The 22,934-nt window shown below is 40.2% G+C and overlaps 2 protein-coding genes across 22 annotated transcripts in view; one reads left to right on the top strand and one right to left on the bottom strand.

The window, feature by feature from the left end:
• Nucleotides 1-22,934, top strand: part of R3HDM2 (R3H domain containing 2) — a 190,692-nt gene that overhangs the window by 73,026 nt on the left and 94,732 nt on the right. The gene's annotated exons all lie outside the window — the stretch shown is intronic.
• Nucleotides 8,143-8,617, bottom strand: LOC105729096 (actin-related protein 2/3 complex subunit 5-like protein). The gene has a single exon (XM_064376726.1). The coding sequence runs from the start codon at nt 8,615-8,617 to the stop codon at nt 8,153-8,155; it is 465 nt and encodes a 154-aa protein (XP_064232796.1). The 3' UTR covers nt 8,143-8,152.

Raw genomic sequence — 22,934 nt, 5'->3', positions numbered from 1 at the left:
ACATTCAGAATTCAACCAATGTAATTCTGTATTAACAGACTGAAAAAATAACCCATGATCATCTCAATAGAAGCAGAAAAAGCATTTGACAAAATTCAGTTTCCTTGAGAACCACTGGGTTAAAAAAAAATTTAGGCTTTACTCATGTTAAAAACTCTGAATAAGTGAGAAGGAAATGTCTTCAATTGATAGAGGGCAATTATGAAAAACCTACAGCTAATATAATACTTAATGGTAATACTGAATTCTCTGCCCCTAAGAAAAGGGTGTGGGTATTTGCTTTTACTGATTTTTTATTTTATTTTATATTTTGAGAGACAGGGTCTCGCTATGTTGCCCAGACTAGAGTGCAGTGGCTGTTCACAGGCACAATCCCACTACTGATCAGCATGGGAGTTTTGACCTGCTCCGTTTCCGACCTGGGCTGGTTCACCCCTCCTTAGGCAACCCGGTGGTCCCCTACTCCCGGGAGGTCACCATATTGTTGCTCAACTTAGTGCGGATACCCGATGGGCATAGCGCACTACAGCCCAGAACTCCTGGGCTCAAGCGATCCTCCCACCTCAGCCTCCCGAGTAGCTGGGACTACAGGCACGCGCCACCGTGCCTGGCTACTGATTCTTTTCAGTATAGTATTGATGGGTCTGGTCAGTGTACAAAGTAAGGGGGTGGGGGGAAACAATAAAAGGTACAAGATTGAAAAGGGGAAAACAGTTTTCCCGCTAGAGAGGATAGCATCATGTATGTAGGGTATCATAAAATCTATGCAACTAGAAAAATTTAGGAAGGTTGCATATTACAAAGTCAGTATATCCATTATATGTTTATATGCTAGCAGGAGCAATCTGAAATCGGTAAAACATAACATGTACAAATAGCATAAAAATATTAAATACTCAGGGCTAAATTTGACAAGACACATGCAATACCATTTTTTTTTTTTTTTGGAGATGGAGTCTCACTCTGTCTCCCAGGCTGGAGTGTAGTGACGCGATCTCAGCTCACTGCAAGCTCTGCTTCCTGGGTTCAAGCCATTCTCCTGTCTCAGCCTCTTGAGTAGCTGAGATTACAGGTGTGTGCCACCATGCCTGGCTAATTTTTGTATGTGTAGTAGAGACGAGGTTTCACCATGTTGGTCAGGCTGGTCTTGAACTCCTGACCTTGTGATCCACCCACCTTGGCTTCCCAAAGTGCTAGGATTACAGGTGTGAGCCACCGTGCCCAGCCAATACCATTGTTTATGGATCAAAACATTGCTTATGGATCAGAAGACTTGAGATTTTTAAATTCTTCCCATGTCCATAGATTCAATACAATCCCAATTGACAAAATTGTCTGGAGGTACAAAGGGTTTAGGATAGACAAAACCAGTTTGAAAACGAAGACTAAAGTTGGAAGACTTAAACTACCTGATTTCAAGACTTATTATAAAAGTTCATTAATTAAAATGGTATGTGAAATATACATGTCAGTTGATTTTTGACAGAGTTGCCAAGTCATTTCAGTGGGAAAGAGATGACTTTTTAAGAAGTGATCCTTAAACAATTGGATAACCATATTAAAACCTTCAAACTTACATCATCAAAAAATTAATTCAAAATGGATCATAAATCTGGGTGTGGCGGCTCATGCCTGTAATCCCAGCACTTTGGGAGGTGGAGATGGAAGGATTGCCTGAGATCAGGAGTTCGAGGCCAGCCTGGACAACAGAGCAAGACCTTGTCTCTTCTAAAGAAAAAGCAAACAGGCCTGGCGTGGTGGCTCACGCTTGTAATCCAAGCACTTTGGAGACCAAGGCGGGTGGATCACCTGAGGTCAGGAGTTCAAGACCAGCCTGATCAACATGGTGAAACCCTGTCTTTATAAAAAAAAGAAAAACAAAAAATCTAGCCTGGCATGGTGGCACATGCCTGTAATCCCAGCTACTCAGGAGACTGAGGTAAGAGAATTGCTTGAATCTGGGAGGTCGAGGCTGCAGTGAGCTGTGATCATGCCACTGCATTCCAGCCTGGAAATAGAGCAAGGTCCTGTCCCAAAAATAAAATTATCTTTTAAAGACACTGTTGAGAAAATGAAAAGGCAATTTTCAGACTGGCAAAAAGTGTAAGTTTTAGAAAATACTCACATGTAGAAATACGAATAACTCTTAGAATTCATCAATAAGAAGACAGCCCATTTAAAAAATGGACAAGAGATGTGAACAAACACATCTTTCCCTCGGCCAAAGAAGATACGGAGTTGACAAATGGGCACATGAAAAGATGTTCAATATTAGTCATTAAGAAAATGCAGGCTGGGTGCAGTGGCTCACTTCTGTGATCCTAGCACTTTGGGAAGCTAAGGCAGGCAGATCACTTGAGGCCAAGAGTTCAAGACCGGCCTGACCAACATGGTGAAACCTCATCTCTACTAAAAATACAAAAAAATTAGTTGGATATGGTGGTCTATGTCTGTGGTCTTAGCTACTCTGGAGGCTGATATGAGAATCGCTCGGACCCGGGAGCCAGAGGTTACATGAACTGAGATCATGCCACTGCACTCCAGCCTGCATGACAGAGTGAGACTCTGTCTCAAAAACAACGACAACAAAACCCCTCCAAACAAAAAGCCTGGCCATACCAAATGTTGATGAGACTGTGGAGCAGTTGGAATGCTCATGTTACTGATAAGAATGTAAGATGGTACAACCACTTTGAAACAGACTTAAAAAAAAATAGGCCAGGTGCGGTGGCTCATGCCTGTAGTCCCAACACTTTGGGAGGCCAAGGTGGGCAGATCTCCTGAGGTCAGGAGTTCAAGACCAGCCTGGCCAACATGGTGAAACCCTGTCTTTACTAAAAATACAAAAATTAGCAGGTCATGGTGGCGCACACTTGTAATCCCAGCTACTCAGAAGGCTGAGTCAGAGAATTGCTTGAACCCAGGAGGTGGAGGTTACAGTAAGCCGAGATTGCACCACTGCACTCCAGTCTGGATGACAGAGTGAGACTCTGTCTCAACAAAAATGAACATATTCTTACCACAAGAGACATCCATTCTACCTCTACATCTTTATGCAAGAGAAATGAATCCATATGTATATGTCAAGATTTATATGTTAATTTTTGTATTTGCTCTGTTTGTAATAGTTAAAAATTGGAAATAGCTCAGGGTGGTGGCACACACCTATAGTTCCTAGCTATTCGGGAGGGTGAGGTGGGAGGATCCCTGGAGTCCAAGAGTTTGAGGCCAGCCTGAGCAACATAACAAGACCCCGTATCTAAAAAATAAAAATAAATTAAAAATTGTAAACAACTCCTATTCCTCAACACATAAATGAATAAAATTGGGCTTTATCTATACAGTCGTATATAACTCTAAAATGAATGATTTATTGATGTATCAGTACATGGTATTATAAGACATTAATTTTTAAAGGCTTTTGATGGTCTGTTGGTGTGACATGGAATTTTTGGTTTTAATTTGTATTTTCCTAATTCCTAGGAGAAGGTGAAATTATCTTTAGTAGTAGTCATTTGGGTTTCTAATTTTTTCTCTTTGCCAAGTTTTCTAATTACTTATTTGTCTTTTTCTTGTTGGTGTGTAATTCTTTATGTACCAATTATTTGTCCTATATGTATGTTTCACAAAAAAACTTGCAGTCTGTAGCTTATTTTTTAACTGTTTATGAATTTTTAAAATTGTATAGAAGTTTTCAAAAGTTTCAATCTTTTTTTTTCCTGGTTTGTGCTAATTCTTATTCAAGAAATCCTTCTTTTTTTTTTTGAGACAGAGTCTTGCTCTTGCCAGGCTGGAGTGCAGTGGCGCAATCTCGGCTCACTGCAATCTCTGGCTCCTGAGTTCAAGTGATTCTTCTGCCTCAGCCTCCTGAGTAGTTGGGACCACAGGCCCGTGCCACCACACCCAGCTAATTTTTGTATTTTTAGTAGAGATGGGGTTTCACCATGTTGGCCAGGATGGTCTCGATCTCTTGACCTCGTGATCCGCCCACCTCGGCCTCCCAAAGTGCTGGGATTACAGGCATGAGCCACCCCGCCCAGCCCAAGAAATGCTTCTCTATGCTGAGGTCATTAAGAATCTTGTATATTTGTTTTTGAAAGTTTTAAGGGTTTACTTTTCATGTGTAGATCTTTAATCTACCTGAAATTTAGGTTTGTGTATGGTGTGAATAGGGCTCTAATTTTTTTCTATATGAATAACTAGTTGCCCTAAAACATCTGCTATTGAATCTTAATTATGCCTTTAGTACAGTCAAGTTTGGGGGCATGTACAGGATCTCTGTTCTTTTGCCATTGATCTGCTCATTTCCCACGTCTTAATTACTGTATAAGAAGCCTGCTGGGAGCAGTGGCTCATACCTATAATCCCAGCACTTCGGGAGGCTGAGGTGGGTGAATCACTTGAGGTTAGGAGTTTGAGACCAGCCTGGCCAACATGGTGAAACCCTGTGTCTACAAAAAGTACAAAAATTAGCCAGGTGTGGTGGTGTGCGCCTGTAGTCCCAGCTACTTGGGAGGCTGAGGCAGGAGAATCACCTGAGTCTGGGAGGCAGAGGTTGCAGTGAGGTGAGATCATGCCACTACACTCCAGCCTGGGTGACGGAGTGAGAATCAGTCTCAAAAAAAAAAAAAAGCCTAGTTGGCAGATTTTCCCATCTTGTTCATCTTATTTAAACTCCATTGACATTTTTGTTGGAATTAAATTGAATTTAAAGATTAACATGGTAGAACTGGCTTTGCAATACTGAGTTTTTCTAGCCAGAGGTGTGGTCTCCGACTCCATTTGTTTGGATTATTTATACCCTTCAATAACATTTCATTAAGTTTTTCATTAAAGATCTTTCTTCCCTAGATAGTTTTGTTATTGTTGTTGTTGCTGCTGCTGTTGTTGTTTTTTGAGATGGAATCTTGCTGTGTTGCGCAGGCTGAAGTGCAGTTGCACCATCTTGGCTCACTGCAGCCTCTGTTTCTTGGGTTCAAGCAATTCTCCTGCCTCAGCCTCCCATGCCCTAAGTAGTTTTGTTAATTATTGTATTTCCTTTTTCTATTGTTAGAATATAGACACACTGTTAATTTGAGTACACTGATCTTCATTTCAGCTAAAGTCTTTTAAATGCTAAATGTTTGGTATTTAGATTTTCTTGGGGACTAGACAGCTACATTGGCTAAATTTAGGAACGTTTTGTTTCTTTCTAATTATACCTTCTTTGTTTTTATGTCTTACTGCTTTTGTCTAAGCCGTCGCATTCAATATTGAATAGAGACGGTGATGATGAGCATCCTTATATCCTTCCTGACTCTAGTGGATGACTTTCTTTCATATAAACTCAGTAATAACAGTACTAACTGCAATTTGTTAAGTGCAGTTAATTAAAAATTTATTTTTTGTAATATCTTGCAAGATAGAGTTACCCCCATTTTATATATGACATTCAGACAGGTAGAGTAGTAGTTTGCCTGTTAGACAATTAGTGAGTAGAAGGTCTGGGAATCAGGTTTCTGTTAGTTTTTGTGCTTTACCTAGAGAAAATCTCTCAGTGGGGAGAAGTAGAAGTCTTGCTAAAATGAAATGCTGACATTTTCTTTTATGAATTCTCCATCTGCTACATGCTGTAGAAATGGCACTTACTCCCTCAGTGCTCACCAGCCACAGGCCTTACTTATTGCTTCCTTTTATATCCTGTTGATGTGAATGAACACTATTGTTTTTCAGTCTTAATTATTGCTTAACTCAGGTTATGTCTTATTGAACGCATAAGCCGATTTTGCCTGTCAGAATCACCAGCAGCCTCAACCTTCTAGGCTCAAGCAGTCCTTCCACCTCAGCCTCCTGAGTAGCTGGGACCACAGGTGAGTGCCTAGCTAATTTAAAAAAAAAATTTTTTTCTTTTTTTTTTTGAGGCAGAGTCTCTTCCCCAGGCTGAAATGCAGTGGCGCAATCTTGGCCCACTGCAGCCTCTGCCTCCTGGGTTCAAGCAATTCTCTGCCTCAGCTTCCTGAGCAACTAGGATTACAGTCACCACTCCGGGCTGATTTTTGTATTTTTAGTAGAGATGGGGTTTCACCATCTTGGCCAGGCTGATCTTGAACTCCTGACCTCGTGATCCACCCACTTCAGCCTCCCAAAGTGCCGGGATTACAGGTATAAGCCGCTGTGCCCGGCCTAATTTTTAAATTTTATGTAAATATAGGGTCTTCCTATGTTACCCAGGATGGTCTTGAACTCCTGAGCTCAAGCAGTCCTCCTGCTTCGGCCTCCCAAAGTATTGAGATTACAGGCGTGAGTTTATCCTTTAGACATTTGATATAGTTGATTGTTTTTGGTTTTGGTTATTTTTTGAGTGAGGTCTTGTTCTGTTGCCCAGTCTGGAGTGCAGTGGTGCAGTCCTGGCTCTCTGCAGTTTGAACTCTTGGGCTCAAGATACCCTCCCGTCTCTGCCACCCAAGTAACTAGGATTAGAGGGTAACCATCACACCCAACCATTTGTTGTAGTTTTATTTGCCATCCAGATATGGGAGAAGTTTCGGAAGTTTATCCTTTTTTTTTTTTTAAATGCATTTGAGGTTTTGGGGTACATGTGAAGAACATGCAAGATTGTTGCATAGGTACACACATGGCAATATGATTTGCTGCCTTCCTCCCCATCACCTATATCTGGTATTTCTCCCCATGCTTCTTTCCCCAGCTCCCCAACCCCTGCTGTCCCTCCTCTATTTCCCCACCGACAGACCCCAGTGTGTGATGCTCCGCTCCCTGTGTCCATGTGTTCTCATTGTTCAACACCCACCTATGAGTGAGAACATGTGGTGTTTGATTTTCTGTTCTTGTGTCAGTTTGCTGAGAATGATGGTTTCCAGGTTCATCCATGTCCCTACAAAGGACACGAACTCATTGTTTTTTATGGCTGCATAGTATTCCATGGTGTATATGTGCCACATTTTCCCTGTCCAGTCTATCATCGATGGGCATTTGGGTTGGTTCCAAGTCTTTGCTATTGTAAACTGTGCAGCAATGAACATTCGTGTGCATGTGTCCTTATAGTAGAACGATTTATAATCCTTTGGATATATACCCAGTAATGGGATTGCTGGGTCAAATGGAATTTCTATTTCTAGGTCCTTGAGGAATCGCCATGCTGTCTTCTACAATGGTTGAACTAATTTACACTCCCACCAACAGTGTAAAATGTCCCTATTTCTCCACATCCTCTCTAGCATCTGTTGTCTCCAGATTTTTTAATGATCGCCATTCTAACTGGTGCGAGATGGTATATCTCAATGTGGTTTTGATTTGCATTTCTCTAATGACCAGTGATGATGAGCATTTTTTCATATGTTTGTTAGTCTTACGTGTGTCTTCTTTTGTAAAGTGTCTGTTCATATGCTTCGCCCACTTTTGAATGGGCTTGTTTGTTTTTTTCTTGTAAATCTGTTCTAGTTCTTTGTAGATTCTGGATATCAGCCGTTTGTCAGATGGGTAGATTGCAAAAATTTTTTCCCATTCTTTTGGTTGCCAATTCACTCTAATGACTGTTTCTTTTGCTGTGCAGAAGCTGTGGAGTTTGATTAGGTCCCATTTGTCTATTTTGGCTTTTGTTGCCAGTGCTTTTGGTGTTTTGGTCATGAAGTCCTTGCCTATGCCTATGTCCTGAATGGTTTTGCCTAGATTTTCTTCTAGGGTTTTTTTTTTTTTTATACTAATAAGCCAAGAGCTTTATTGATGCAGCAGGCACTTTGCAATGAGCCCAAGAGTGTCCTCCTTCTCTGAAAGACAGGATGTCTGTACAAACTCTTGGTTTTTCCCACTTCAAAAACACAAGCTCTCCAATTTACCACAGCCCTTGGATCTGCACCTGCCCAAACCATCCCTCCCCCAGTGCACACAGGTGCACCTGACCAATGCCAGCCACCACTAGTAGACAAAATGTCAATTCTGCAGTACTCGGAGACAAAGGCATAGACTATCAGATCCTGCACAGGATTTAGGAAACAGACGATTTTCCCCTCGACCTTGAAAATAAAATACATTTCAGCAGATACATGTCCTGAAATAGTTTAGTTGGGAGTTCCTAGATAGATGGTCCATTGTCAATCCTTTCTTCACCAGCCTGGGCATCCAGAATTCTTCTCAAGGTAATGAGTCTTTTAATTTTTTAAACAGTCTTTCTTGCTGTAAGAACTCTTATAATGGAGCCTAGTCCTCCTACTGCTAAGGCCTTTTCATGCCACTGGAGCAGCACTGCACTGCTATTTTCTGTGGGCTTCTCGAAGCCTTTATAAATGTACTTCATTAACAAGTCAATGCCGTTTCTGTCCAGTGACTGCACAGCCTGCTCAATCTCGCTGCTCTTGAAGTTTGTGAGCACTTTCAGCACCACACCCTGGGCTTGAATTTCCTTCACGGCTTGATTCTTGGTGTTGATGGGAGAGTTCCGCAAGGCTGCGTGGAATGCCCGAAGCATGTCCCCTTGCCGCAGAAGCCCGTCCACCTCGCTCGGGTCCGGGCCTGGCTCCGCAGCCGCCGCTGCCGCCGCCTCCTGCTCGTCCACAAATTTGTTCTCGTCAAATTCGTCGATGTCCACCTGGCGGAAGCGCGAGGACAGCGTGTTCCGTGCCATGGCTGGAGCTCAGCACCCGCTCAGCCGGCTCCCCTCGCGGCCCGATCTTGGCTCCGCTCCGCTCGCGCCGGCTCCGGCTCCTCTTCTAGGGTTTTTATGGTGTTAGGTCTTATGTTTAAGTCTTTAATCCATCTGGAGTTCATTTTAGTGTAAGGTGTCAGGAAGGGGTCCAGTTTCTGCTTTCTGCACATGGCTAGCCAGTTTTCCCAATAGCATTTATTAAACAGGGAATCCTTTCCCTATTGCTTGTTTTTGTCAGGTTTGTCAAAGATCAGATGATTGTAGATGTGTGGTGTTGCCTCCAAGGCGTCTGTTCTGTTCCATTGGTCTATATCTCTGTTTTGTTACCAGTACCATGCTGTTTTGATTACTGTGGCCTTGTAGTATAGTTTGAAGTCTGGTAGTGTGATGCCTCCAGCTCTGTTCTTTTTGCTTAGAATTGACTTGGCTATGCGGGCTCTCTTTTGGTTCCGTATGAAGTTTAAGGTGGTTTTTTCCAGTTCTGTGAAGAAGGTCATTGATAGCTTGATGGGGATAGTGTTGAATCTGTAAATTACTTTGGGCAGTATGGCCATTTTCATGATATTGGTTCTTCCTAACCATGAACATGGAATGTTTCTCCATCTGTTTGTGTCCTCTCTTATTTCATTGAGCAGTGGTTTGTAGTTCTCCTTGAAGAGGTCCTTTATGTTCCTTGTTAGTTGTATTCCTAGGTATTTTATTCTCTTTGTAGCAGTCGTGAATGGCTGTTCGTTCTTGGCTTGGCTTTGTTTAAGTCTGTTATTGATGTATAGGATTGCTTGAGTTTGTTTTTTTTTTTTTGTAATTTTTTTTGAGACGGAGTTTTGCTCTTGTTACCCAGGCTGGAGTGCAATGGCGTGATCTCGGCTCACCGCAACCTCCGCCTCCTGGGTTCAAGCAATACTCCTGCCTCAGCCTCCCAAGTAGCTGGGACTACAGGCGTGCGCCACCACGCCCAGCTAATTTTTTTGTATTTTTAGTAGAGACGGGGTTTCACCGTGTTAACCAGTATGGTCTCAATCTCTTGACCTCATGATCCACCCGCCTCGGCCTCCCAAAGTGCTGGGATTATAGACGTGAGCCACCACGCCTGGCCTACTTGTGATTTTTGCACATTGATTTTGTATCCTGAGATTTTGCTGAAGTTGCTTATCAGTTTCAGGAGATTTTGGGCTGAGATGATGGGGTCTTCTAAATATACAATCATGTTGTCTGCAAATAGAGACAACTTGACTTCCTCCTTTCCTATTTGAATACCCTTTATTTCTTTTTCTTGCCTGATTGCTCTGGCTAGAACTTCCAGTACTATATTGAATAGGAGTGGTGAGAGAGGGCATCCTTGTCTAGTGCCAGATTTCAAAGGGAATGCTTCCAGTTTTTGCCCATTCAGTATGATATTGGCTGTTGGTTTTTTGTAAATAGCTTTTATTATTTTGAGATACGTTCCATTAATACCTAGTTTATTGAGGGTTTTTAGCATAAAGGGCTGTTGAATTTTGTCAAAGGCCTTCTCTGCATCAACTGAGATAATCATGTGGTTTTTGTCTTTGGTTCTGTTTATGTAGTGAATTACATTTATAGTCTTGAGTATGCTGAACCAGCCTTGCATCACCTGGATGAAGCCTACTTGATCATGGTGGATAAGGTTTTTGATGTGCTGTTGCAATTCGTTTGCCAGTATTTTATTAAAGATTTTTGCATCTATGTTCATCATGGATATTGGCCTGAAGTTTTCTTTTCTTGTTGAGTCTCTGCCAGTTTTTGGTATCAGGATGATGTTGGTCTCATAAAATGATTTGGGAAGGATTCCCTCTTTTTGGATTGTTGAATAGTTTCAGAAGGAATGGTACCAGCTCGTCTTCGTATGTCTGGTAGAATTCAGCTGTGAACCCCTCTGGACCTGGGCTTTTTTTGGGTGGTGGGCTGTTAATTGCTGCCTCAACTTCTGCCCTTGTTATTGGTCTATTCAGGGTTTCGACTTCTTCCTGGTTTAGGCTTGGGAGGATGCAAGCTTCCAGGAATTTAGCCATTTCTTCCAGGTTTACTAGTTTATGTGCATAGAGTTGTTTGTAATAATCTCTGATGATGGTTTGTATTTCTGTGGAATCTGTGGTGATATCCCCTTTATCATTCTTTATTGCATCTATTTGATTATTCTGTCTTTTTTATTAATCTGGCTAGTGGTCTATTTTGTTGATCTTTTCGAAAAACTAGCTCCTGGATTTATTGATTTATTTGAAGGGTTTTTTGTGTCTCTATCTCCTTCAGTTCTGCTCTGATCTTAATTATTTCCTGTTTTCTGCTAGGTTTTGAGTTTTTTTTTGGTCTTGCTCCTCTAGCTCTTTCAATTTTGACAATAGGATGTTGATTTTAGATCTCTCCTTGCTTCTCATGTGGGCATTTATTGCTATATAGTTTCCTCTAGACACTGCTTTAAATGTGTCCCAGAGATTCTGGTATGTTATGTCTTTGTTCTTACTGGTTTTGAAGAACATCTTTATTTCTGCCTTCATTTCATTGTTTATCCAGTCAACATTCAAGAGCCAGTTCAGTTTCCGTGAAGCTGTACGGTTCTGAGTTAGTTTCTGAATTCTCAGTTCTAACTTGATTGCAGTGTGGTCTGAGAGACTGTTTGTTATGATTTCTGTTCTTTTGCATTTGATAAGAAGTGATTTACTTCCAATTATGTGGTCAATTTTAGAGTAGATGTGATGTGATGCTGAGAAGAATGTATATTCTGTGGATTTGGGGTGGAGAGTTCTGTAAATGTCTATTAGGTTTGCTTGTTCCAGGTCTGAGTTCAAGTCCTGGATATCCTTGTTAATTTTCTATCTCATTGATCTGTCTAATATTGATAATGGGGTGTTAAAGTCTCCTCCGAAGTTTATCTTAAGGTTTCATCTCTCTTCACTCATGTAAGCTTTCTTTTTCTTTACAAAAATTTTCTTATGGGAATTTAAACAAATAACAATAGAGAATAGTTTAATTAACTTCCATGAATCCAACACCTGGTTTCAACACAGTCTTCTCCCACTTTTTAATTGTTGTTATTAAAGTTGGATTATTTTATTTATTAGTTTTATGTATTAAATTAATTAATTAATTTTTTTGAGACAGAGCCTTCCTCTGTTGCCTAGTCTGGTATGCAGTGGTGCAATCTTGGCTCACTGCAGCCTCTGCCTCCCAGGTTCAAGGATTCTTCTGCCACAGCCTCCTGAGTAGCTGGGATTACAGGTGTGTGCCACCACATCTGGCGAGTTTTTAGTAGAGACAGGATTTCACCATGTTGGTCAGGCTGGTCTCGAACTCCTGACCTCAAGTGATCTGCCCACCTCAGTCTCCGAAAGTGCTGGGATTACAGGCATGAGCAACTGTTCCCGGCTGAGTTTAATGTATTTTAATAGCAAACTTACAGAAACAGCACAGAAGACAGACAACATTAAGAACATGTACTTAGATGTAGGACAACTTTTGAATTAGAAAAATATAGTAAATAGATGGAATTAACTGCATGATAAAAATGCTGCAAACACTATTTAGTTCCCAACAGTAAGAAATTTTCAAATAATCCAAATTCTGGCATTATCCAGAATAATTCAACAGGTTTATTTATAATTAAACTTGAACTCCTAAAACTTGTTCACTGAAACACTTTGACTTACATTAACGCCTTCAACAGGTTTATTTATAATTAAACTTGAACTCATAAAACTTGTTCACTGAAACAGTTTGACTTACATTAATGCCTTATGTACCCAAATTTATATTAAAAATTTATACACAAATGAAAATGGAAAAATAGCCAATCCTTTTTTTTTTTTTTTTGGAACAGGGTGTCTCCCTCTGTTGCTCAGGTTGGAGTGCAGTGGTGTGCTGGGATTATAGGTGTGAGTCACTGCCCAGCCCTATTTTTTTGTAGAGGCAGTGTTTTGCTATGTTGCCCAGGCTGCTCTTGAACCCTCAAGCTCAAGCAATCCTCCTGCCTTAACCTCCCAAAGTGCTGGGATTACAGGTGTAAGCCACCACACTTGGCCTTCTTTTTTTATTTCTTAATAATGACGAGGGAGACGAGGTCTCGCTATGTTGCCCAGGCTGGTCTTGAACTCCTTGACTTAATCAGTTCTCATGCTTCAGCCTCCCAAAATGTTGAGATTATAGGTGTGAGCCACTGTGCCAAGGTGATTTCTGTTTCTCACTTTTCCACATACAGTTATATATTTTGGTACCGTTTGACTCCACAGAAAAAAATGTAGAACTATCAGAACTACCAATAACAGGAAAAAGAGATTTTTTTTTTCCTTAGGATGAAACATCTCTCATCATAGTGGATTTTTTTTTTCTTTTTTTGAGACAGGATCTTGCTCTGTCGCCCAGAGTGGAGTGCAGTGGCATGATCATAGTTCACTGCAGCCTTGAACTCCTCGCCTCAAGTGATCCTCCTGCCTTAGCCTCTCAAAGTGCTGGGATTATAGGCATGAGCCACCATGTCCAGCCCGCAGTGGATTCTTGCCATGTTCTCCATATATGTAGTATGCTAACTGGATGTCTTCTGGCATAATTGTTTCACGTTTGGCATGGATAGCACATAGATTAGTGTCTTTTTTTTTTTTTTTTTTTTTTTGAGACAGCTTCTCACTCTGTTGCCTAGGTTGGCATGCAGTGGTGCCGGGTGTAGTGGTTCTCACCTTTAATCCCAGTACTTTGGGAGGCTGAGGTGGATAGATCATCTGAGGTCAGGAGTTCGAGACCAGCCTGGTCAACATGGCAAAACCCCATCTCTACTAAAAATTCAAAGCATAGCCAGGTGTGGTGGCTCACAGCTGTAATGTCAGCTATTCAGGAGGCTGAGGCAGTAGAATTGCTTGAACCGAGGAGGCAGAGGTTATAGCGAGCTGAAATTGTGCCATTGCATTCCTACCTGCACAACAGAGTGAGACTCTGTCTCAAAAAATAATAAATTAATTAATAAATAAAGTGCTTAGGGTAGATTTGGCAAAGTGACTCATGCCTGTAATCCCAGCACTTGGGAGGCTGAAGATTGCTTGGGATCAGAAGTTCGAGATGATTAGCCTGGACAAGTAAGATCCTGTCTCTACCAAAAATAAACAAAAAACAAAAATTAGACTGGTGTGGTGACATGTGCCTGTAGTTCAAATTACTTGGGAGGCTGAGGCAGAAGGATCCCTTGAGCCCAGGAGATTGAGGTTGCAGTCAGTTATTATTGCCACTGTACTCCAACCTGGGTGACAGAGTGAGATGTTATCTCTAAATAAAAAAATAGAAAGTAAAATGCCTAGAACAGTACCTAGACTACACAAGTTCTCAAAAAGGTTTTGGCAAATGTAACTTGCTTTTATTACTTTTTTTTTTTTGAGATGGATTCTTGCTCTGTTGCCCAGGATGGAGTGCAGTGGCGTGATCTCGGTTTACTTCAACCTCCATTTACTCAGCCTACCGAGTAGCTGGTAGTACAGGCATGTACCACCATGTCCAGCTATTTTTTTGTATTTTGAGTAGAGATGGGGTTTCACCATGTTGGCTGGTTTTGAACTAACCTCAGGTAATCCACCCTGCCCACCTTGGCCTCCCAAAGTGCTGGGGTTACAGGCTTGAGCCACCACACCCAGCCTTGCTTTTATCACTTGATGTGTCCTGGAGGTCTTTTCATACAATAAATGGATTTTGTAAATGATTCTTTAACAGAGTAACTTTGTACCAGCCTGGGTGACAGAGCAAGACCCTGTCTCAAAAAAAAAAAAATTTTTGTCCCATCTTATAAAAACTCCTCTTTATCCTCTCCTTTCTCCAACTATCAGCCAGTTTCACTTTACAACAAAGTTGTTTGAAGGAGTTGTCTATTCTTGCTATCCCCAATTTCTCTTCTTTTTCTTTCTTATACCTACGCCAATTAGGCTTTCAACACCTCTGCCTATTCCTAAATCCAGTAATCAGATAAAAATTGTCATTTCATTTGGCCTATCAGTACTTGATGGAGTGCATCACCTTCTCCTCTTTAAATTGCTTTTTCATTTGCTTCCAAAACACTATACTGTCTTTTCTCACTAGTCATTTCTTCTTAGTCTCTTTTGTTGTTTCTTCTGACCCTCCCTTTTTTCTTAATGAAAAACTTCAAACATAAAAAGTAAATTTATAATGTTATAATGAACTCCCTCGTATACCTTTAATAATCATCAATATTCTACTATTCTTATTTAATCTATGACTCTACACATTGCTTATCCCCACTTGATTATTATTTTTAAAAGTCTCATTTGGCTGGGCACGGTGGCTTATGCCTATAATCCTAGCACTTTGGGAGGCCAAGATAAGAGCATCGCTTGAGGCCAGGAGTTCAAGAGCAGCCTGGTCAATATAGTAAGACGCCATCTCTGATAAAAAATATAATTTATTAAAAATAATAAAAGTCTCATTTATCAAGTATAATTTACATAGAATAACTCTTACCCTTTTAGGTGAACAGTTCTGTAAATTGTTACTAACGTTTACAATCTTGTAACCACCATCACAATCCAAATATAAAATATTTTCATCATCTCAGATGGTTACCTTTTGCACTTTGTAGTTCATCCCCTTTACTTACCCCCAGACTCTGGCAGCCACTAACATGTTTACTGTCCCTATAATTTTGCCTTTTTTTCAGAATGTCATATAAATGGAATCACATAGTATGTAATTTTTTGTTTATTTGTTTAGTTTTTGAGACAAGAGTCTCACTCTGTCACCCAGGCTGGTACAAAATTATGCCTCCCGAATTCGAGCAATCCTCCCACTTCAGCCTCCCGAGTAGCTGGGACTACAGGTGTGCACCACTATGCCCAACTAATTTTTGTGTTTTTAGTAGAGATATGGTCTCACCATGTTGCCCAGGATAGTCTCAAACTCCTGGGCTCAAGCAGTGCGCCTGCCTTGGCCTCCAAAAGTGCTAGGATTATAAATGTGAGCCACTGTGCCCAGCCAGTATATAACATTTTGAGACTGACTTTCACTCAGCGTAATGTCTTTGAGATTCATCTAACTTCTTCCTTGTATTAGAAATTCTTTTTGTGAGCCGGGTTAGAAATTCTTTTTTTTTTTTTTTTCTTTTTGAGACAAAGTCTCACTCTGTTGCCCAGGCTGAGTACAGTGGTACAGTCACAGCTTACTGCAGCATCAACCTCCTGGGCTCAAGCGTTCCTCCTGCCTTAGCCTCCTGAGTAGCTGGGACTACAGGCATATCACCACACCTGCTAATTTTTGTATTTTTTGTACCTATGGGGAATCTCACTCTGTTGCCCAGGCTAGCCTTGAACTCCTGGACACAAGTGATCTGCTCACCTCAGTCTCTGAAAATGCTGGGATTATAGGAGTGAGACACCATGCCTGGCCAGTTCATTCCTTTTTATTGCTGAGTAGAATTCCATTGTATGAGTGTACCACAATTTGTTTATCTGAGTCTGCTAGAGATTTATCAATTTTATTTATCCTTTGAAGGAACCAATTTTTTGTTTCATTCATTTTTTTTTTCTGTTTTCAATTTCTTTGATTTTTCCTTCTTTTTTTTTTTTGAGATGGAGTCTTGCTCTGTTGCCCAGGCTGGAGTGCTTTGGCGAGATCTCGACTCACTGCAACCTCCACCTCCCGGGTTCAAGCAATTCTTCTGCCTCAGCCTCCTAAGTAGCTGGGACTACGGGTGCCCGCCACCACACCCAGCTAATTTTTGTATTTTTAGTAGAGATGAGGTTTCACCATATTGGCCAGGGTGGTTTCAAACTCCCGACCTTGTGATCCGCCTCCCTCAGCCTCCCAAAGTGCTGGGATTACAGGAGTAAGCCACCACGCCTGGCCTGATTTTTGCTTTTTATTATTATTACCTTCATTCTGGTTCCTTTGAATGTATTTTGTTCTCCTCTTTTTAGTTTCTTAAGATGGAAAGTTACATTATTGATACAAGATCTTTCTACCTGTATTAGTCAGCTTCGACTGCCATTGCAAAATACCACAGACTAGGTAGCTTAAACAGCAGAAATTTCTTTCTTTCTTTTTTTTTTTTTTTGAGACAAGGTCTTGTTCTTTTGCCCAGGCTGGAGTTCATTGGTGCCATCATGGCTTACTACAACCTTGACCTCCCAGACTCAAGTGATCTTCCCGAGAAGCTGGGACCACAGGCACATGCCACCATGCCTGGCTAATTTTTTTGATTTTTTTGTAGAGATAAGGTCTCACTGTGTTGTCTAGGCTGGTCTCAAATTCCTGGGCTCAAGAAATCCCTCTGGGATTACAGAAATGAGCTACTGCATCCAGCCAGAAGTTTGTTTCTTACAGTTCTAGAGGCTGAGAAGTCGAAGATCAAGGTACTGGCAAGGTAGGTGTAATCCTGAGGCATCCTAAAGCCTCTTAGCTTGTAGGCAGCTGCCATGTCTCTGTGTGTTTATATGACTTATTTGTGTGAGAGGTAGTGAGGGAGAGAGAGAACTTTGTGGTATGACTCCTGATAAGGATACTAATTCAGTCAGATCAGGGCCCCACTCTTATGACTTCATTTAACCTTAATGAGGCTCCATCTCTAAATACAGCCCCACTGCCAGTTAGGGCTTCAACATACGAACTTTGGGAGGACACAGACATTTAGTCTGTAGCACTGCTTTTCTAGTGTCAGCATTTAGTGCTATGTATATATTTATCTTTAGGCACTTTTTTAGTTTGCATCCCAAAAATTCTGCTACATTATGTTTACATTTTTGTTCAGCTCAAAATATCTTCCAGTTTCCCTTGAGACTTCCTCTTTGACCCATGGATTATATAGAAGTATATTTAATTTCGGCCAGGCGTGGTGGCTTACACCTATAATCCCAGCACTTTGGGAGGCCGAGACGGGTGGATCACGAGGTCAAGAGATCGAGACCATCCTGGTCAACAAGGTGAAACCCCGTCTCTACTAAAAATACAAAAATTAGCTGGGCATGGTGGCACACGCCTGTAGTCCCAACTACTCGGGAGGCTGAGGCAGGAGAATTGCTTGAACCCAGGAGACGGAGGTTGCAGTGAGCCGAGATCTCGCCATTTGCACTTCAGCCTGGGTAACGAGCGAAACTCCATCTCAAAAAAAAAAAAAAAAAAAGTATATTTAATTTCTATTTTTGTTATTGATTTCTAGTTTAATTTCATTATAGTTAGAGGATATACTTGGTATAATTTTGATTCTGTTACATTTGTTAAGGTTGTTTTATGACTCAAGATATGATCTATCTTGGTGAATGCTCCATAAGTACCTGAAAATAATGTGTATTCCGTTTTCAGTTGGAGTGTTCCATAAATGTCAATGAGATCCTATTGGTTGATGATGTTGTTCAGTTCTTTTTTTTTTTTTAATTTTATTTTTCTTTTTAAAATAATTCCTCAACCCAGAGTGTTCAGTTCTTTTATATCCTTTCTTTTTTTCTATCTAATGATTCTTTTTCTGAGAGAGAAGTGTTGAAATATCCCATTGTAATTGTGCATTTTTCTACTTTTCCTTTTAGTTCTCAGTTTTTGTTTGTATATTTTGAAGCTCTTTTATTAGGTGCATAGACATTTAGAATTATGTCTTCTTGGTGAATTATTGTCATTATGTAATATTCCTCTTTATCCCTGCTAATTTTCTTTGATCTGAAATATACTTTGTTTAGTATTAACATTCTAGCTTTTTTTAGGTTAGTGTTTATATGGTATATCTTTTTCTATTACTTTTTAAAATTAATAGACTGACCAAGCACTGTGGCTCATGCCTGTAATCTCAGCCATTTGGAAGGCCTGGGTGGGAATATTGCTTCTGGCCGTGAGTTTGAGATGAGGCTGATGAACATAGGGTAACCCTGCCTCTTAAAACAAACAAACAAAAAAGCTGGGCAATGGTTGTACATGCCTGTGGTCTCAACTATTTGGGAGATTGAGGTGTGAGGATTCCTGGGGCCTGGGAGGTTGAGGCTCTAGTGAGCCATGAGTGCACTGCTTCACGCCAGCCTGGGTGACAGAGGGAGACCCAGTCTCAAAAAAAATAAATAATAATAATATACTTTCATTTTTAGAACAGTTTTAAGTTTATAGAAAAATTGAGCAGAAAGTTCAGAGAGTTCCCATATGCCACCCTCTGTCTTCCATACACATAGTAGTGTCCCCTATTATTAACATCTTGTATTAGTATGGTTCATATGTTAAAACTGATAAACTAATATTGATATATTATTATTATTATTATTTTTAAAGAAACAGAATCTTGCTCTGTTTCCCTGGCTGGAGTGCAGTGGTGTGCATGACTCACTGCAGCCTCTAACTCCCTGGCTCAAGCGATCCTTCTGTTTCAGCCACCAGAGGAGCTGGGATTATAAGCAAAAGCTACTGTGCCCAGCATGATACATTTTTATGAACTAAAGTCCATAGTTCACATTAGATTTTATTCTTTGTGTTATACAATTCTTTTGATTTTGACAAATATATAATGTCATGTTTCAACCTTTGAAGTACTGTACAGAATAGTTCAATCCCTATACTTTTTTTTTTCTCGAGGTTAAGAGCAGAGGTTTAATAGGCTAAAAAAAGAGAAAGAACAGCTCTCTCTCCTGTGAAAGTGGGGGTGCCCAAAGGGGAATTCCTAATCCGTATACTTTTAACTTGCTTCTATCATTTTATTTGAAGTGCCTTTCTTGTAGACAGCATGTAATTGGGTCATTAAAAAAAAAGTATTTGGACAGTCTCTGTCTTTTAACTGACATTTTTAGACCATTTACACTTAATGTAATTGTTACTGTGTTAGATTTGGTGTACCATCTTATATGTTTTTTCTTTGTTCCTCTTATTTTTTAATCACTTGTTGATTCTCTTGTTTTGCCTTTGAGTCTTTTGAATCTTTTGTACTGCATTTTAATCTTTGTAATTTATCTGGTAGGTTCTGACTATGTCTTTTTGTATAGATTTTTTTTTTTTTTTTTAAGATGAGGTTTCACCATGATGGCCAGGCTGGTCTTGAACTCCCGACCTCAGGTGATCCACCCACCTAGGCCTCCCAAAGTGCTAGGATTACAGGCATGAGCCACCGCCCCCGGCTGTATTGATTTGTTATTGGTTGCTCTAGAGATCTCTGTATGCATGTACACATACACACATGTATATACACACAGATATGTGGTACATGTACACATGTATGTGTGTAGATATACACACCTTTTTTTTTCTTTTGAAATGAGGTCTCACTCTGTCATCCAGGCTAGAGTGCAGTGGTACAAATATAGCTCATTGTAGCTTCAAACTCCTGGGCTCAAGTGATCCTCCCTCCTTAGCCTCCTGAGTAGCTGAGATGGTAGGCATGTACCACCAACCCTGGCCAGTTTTTTAATTTTTTGTACAGATAGGGTCTCGCTTTGTTGACCAGGCTGGTCTTGAACTCCTGCCCTAAGGTGATTTTCCTGCCTCAGCCTCCTTACATGCTGGGATTACAGGTGTAAGCCACCATACCTAGCTACATGTAACTTTTAATATTTAGAATTAAGATTTTACCACTTTAGGTGGAGTCTTGAAACCTTACCACTATATATGGTTCTTTCCTATGCCTCTTTATGTTGTATTTGCCTTATCTATTATATCTACATACATTAAAAACCTCATCAACTTAAAATTTTTGCTCTCAAACATTAAACATTTTAAGGAACTCAATAGGAGAATTGTCTATTAAATGTAATCAAATATTTACCATTTATGTTTTTTTATTTTTGGTTTTCTGTATTTTGTTGTACTATCATTTTCTTTTTGTACAATGTCTTTTGACCATTCTTTTAGTGCAGATCTGCTACTGTGAATTCTCTTAGTTTTCCTTCATCTGAGAATGTCTTTATTTTATCTTCATTACTGAAGGATATTTTCTCTGCATATAGAATACTGTATAGTTTTTTCATTTAGCACTTTAAAAAAAAAAATGTTGTTCCACTTCCTTCTAGTTCTCATGTTTCTTTTCTTTTCTTTTTTTTTTGAGATGGAGTTTTGCTCTTGTTGCCCAGGCTGGAGAGCAATGGCGTGATCTTGGCTTACTACAACCTCTGCTTCCTGGGTTCAAGCAATTCTCCTGCCTCAGCCTCCCAAGTAGCTGGGATTATAGGCAGCTGCCACCATGCCTGGCTAATTTTTTGTACTTTTAGTAGAGACCAGGTTTCACCATGTTGGCCAGGCTGGTCTCGAACTCCTGACCTCAGGTGATCTGCCCACCTCGGCCTCCCAAAGTGCTGGGATTACAGGCGTGAGCCACCATGCCTGGCCCTTATTCTCCTGGTTTTTGATAAGAAATGTGAAGCTGCCAGGCATGGTGGCTGGTGTCTATAATCTCAGTTACTTGGGAGGCTAAAGTGGGAGGATTGCTTGAGGCCAGGAGTTCAAGAGAAGCATAGGCAACATAGCAAGAACTCTTCTCTAAAAAAATTAAATAAATATAGATTAGGGGCATGGGGGCGCATGCCCGTAGTCCCAGCTACTTGAGAGCCAGAGGCAGGAGGCAGGAGGATTGCTTGAGCCCAGAAGTTTAAGGCTGCAATGAGCTGTAATCCTGCCTCTGCACTCCAGCCTGATGATACAGCAAGATCTGTCTCTTAAAATATATATATATATATATATATATATGAAAAAAATGAAGCATTTGAATCATTATTGCCTTAATAACAAATGCATCATCTCCTTTTGGTGGCCTTGAATATTTTTTCTTTTTGTTTTTAGCTGTTAGATTATGATTAATCCAGGAGTTTATCATGGATTTGTTTGTGTTTATCCTGCTTGGGGCAGCTACTGAGCCTTGAATCTTCTGGGTTTGTTAAACTTCTGAAGTTTGTATCCATTATTTCTTCAGATATTTCAGTATACTCTTTCTTCTCGCCTTCTGGGACTCTAATATCCTGAATATTAGAAATTTAGTATTGTTCCCCTTGTCCTTGGTGATCTGAAGTTTTTTTTTCCCCCAATAAAGAATTTTTTTTTCTTCATTGTTGAGATTCAGTAGTCACATTTGATACCCGTATTGATCTGTCTTCAAACTCGTTGACTCTTTCCCCTGTCATTTCTGTTCTGCTATTGAACTCATCAAGTGAGTTTTTATATTTTGGTTGTTATATTTTCCAGTTTCATTTGGTTCTTCTTTATGTCCTCTGTTTCTTTGCTGAGACATTCTGTTTTTCCATTAGTTTCAAGAATGTTTGTCTTACCTTGTTAGAATTTTTTTTTTTTTTTTTTAAAGATGAGGTTTCACCATGTTGGTCAGGCTGGTCCTGAACTCCCGACCTCAGGTAATCCGCCCACCTTGGCCTCCAAAGTGCTTGGATTACAGACGTGAGCCACCGTGCCTGGCCTTGTTGGAATTTTGTAATGTGAGGCTGTTAATTTCAGTATTTGGGTCATCTTCATGTTTTGGCTGTTCATCTCTTTTCTTATACAAATTCAGATTATCTGGGTTCTTCATATGCTGGGTAATTTTAGATTGTATCCTGGAAATTTTAAATATTGTATCATGAGTGTCGGGGTCTTGTTTAAATCCTGTGGTGAATATTGGCTTTCATTTTAGCAGACATTCAACCTTCATCTTCAAGTTCATCTTCAAGTTCTATGCAGCCTTTTGTGAGTGGTGATTCCAAAGTCTGTTCAGTTTTTGAAGGCTTTATATAGTGCTATTTAGATCTGCCTTGCATGTATATCACCTAGCCACTCACCTGAGACTTGGCTGATGGCTATTCTTATAGTTCAGAATGACCTTAATGTTAGGAGACACATACTGAATTGTTTTAGGTGTGAAGAGTCATCATGAAAGCATGTCAAATAGTTCTGAAAAAAAAATGTATACACACATATATGCATGCACATATATGTATACATAAGTTTGTATATGTGTCTAGGTGATGTGCTAGTTTTGCAAATTCTCTATATGTCAGAAATTTCTCAAGTGAAAATTTGGAGAAAACAAAGAAATAAGTAAAGGTCAAAAACACGTTTCATCTGCTTAAAACCCACCAATGGCCTGTCATCTCATGAAGTGTAAAAGTTAGATTGCTTTCAGTGGTCAATTTGGCCCTGCGGGATCAGCCTTCCAACCCCCTAAGGCTTCTCATCTCACTCAGAGTAAAAGCCAGAGTCTTATTTTCCCCTTTTGTATGACTCTAAATGAGTCTATCTCTTATTTCTAGAGCTTATCTTAGTGCCTGTCCCTAGTAAGAACCTGACCACACAAGTATTTGTCTAAATAAATAAATAGATGTATCTTCGTGACAGGTTTTATAGTTTTCATCAGGATGCC

Source organism: Aotus nancymaae, unplaced genomic scaffold (assembly GCF_030222135.1).
Source record: "Aotus nancymaae isolate 86718 unplaced genomic scaffold, 86718_ANA_hifiasm-v0.15.2.pri h1tg000016l, whole genome shotgun sequence".
NCBI lineage: Eukaryota > Metazoa > Chordata > Mammalia > Primates > Aotidae > Aotus > Aotus nancymaae.
The sequence above is the reverse complement of the archived record's forward strand: the minus strand, read 5'-3'. Positions and strand labels throughout refer to the sequence as shown.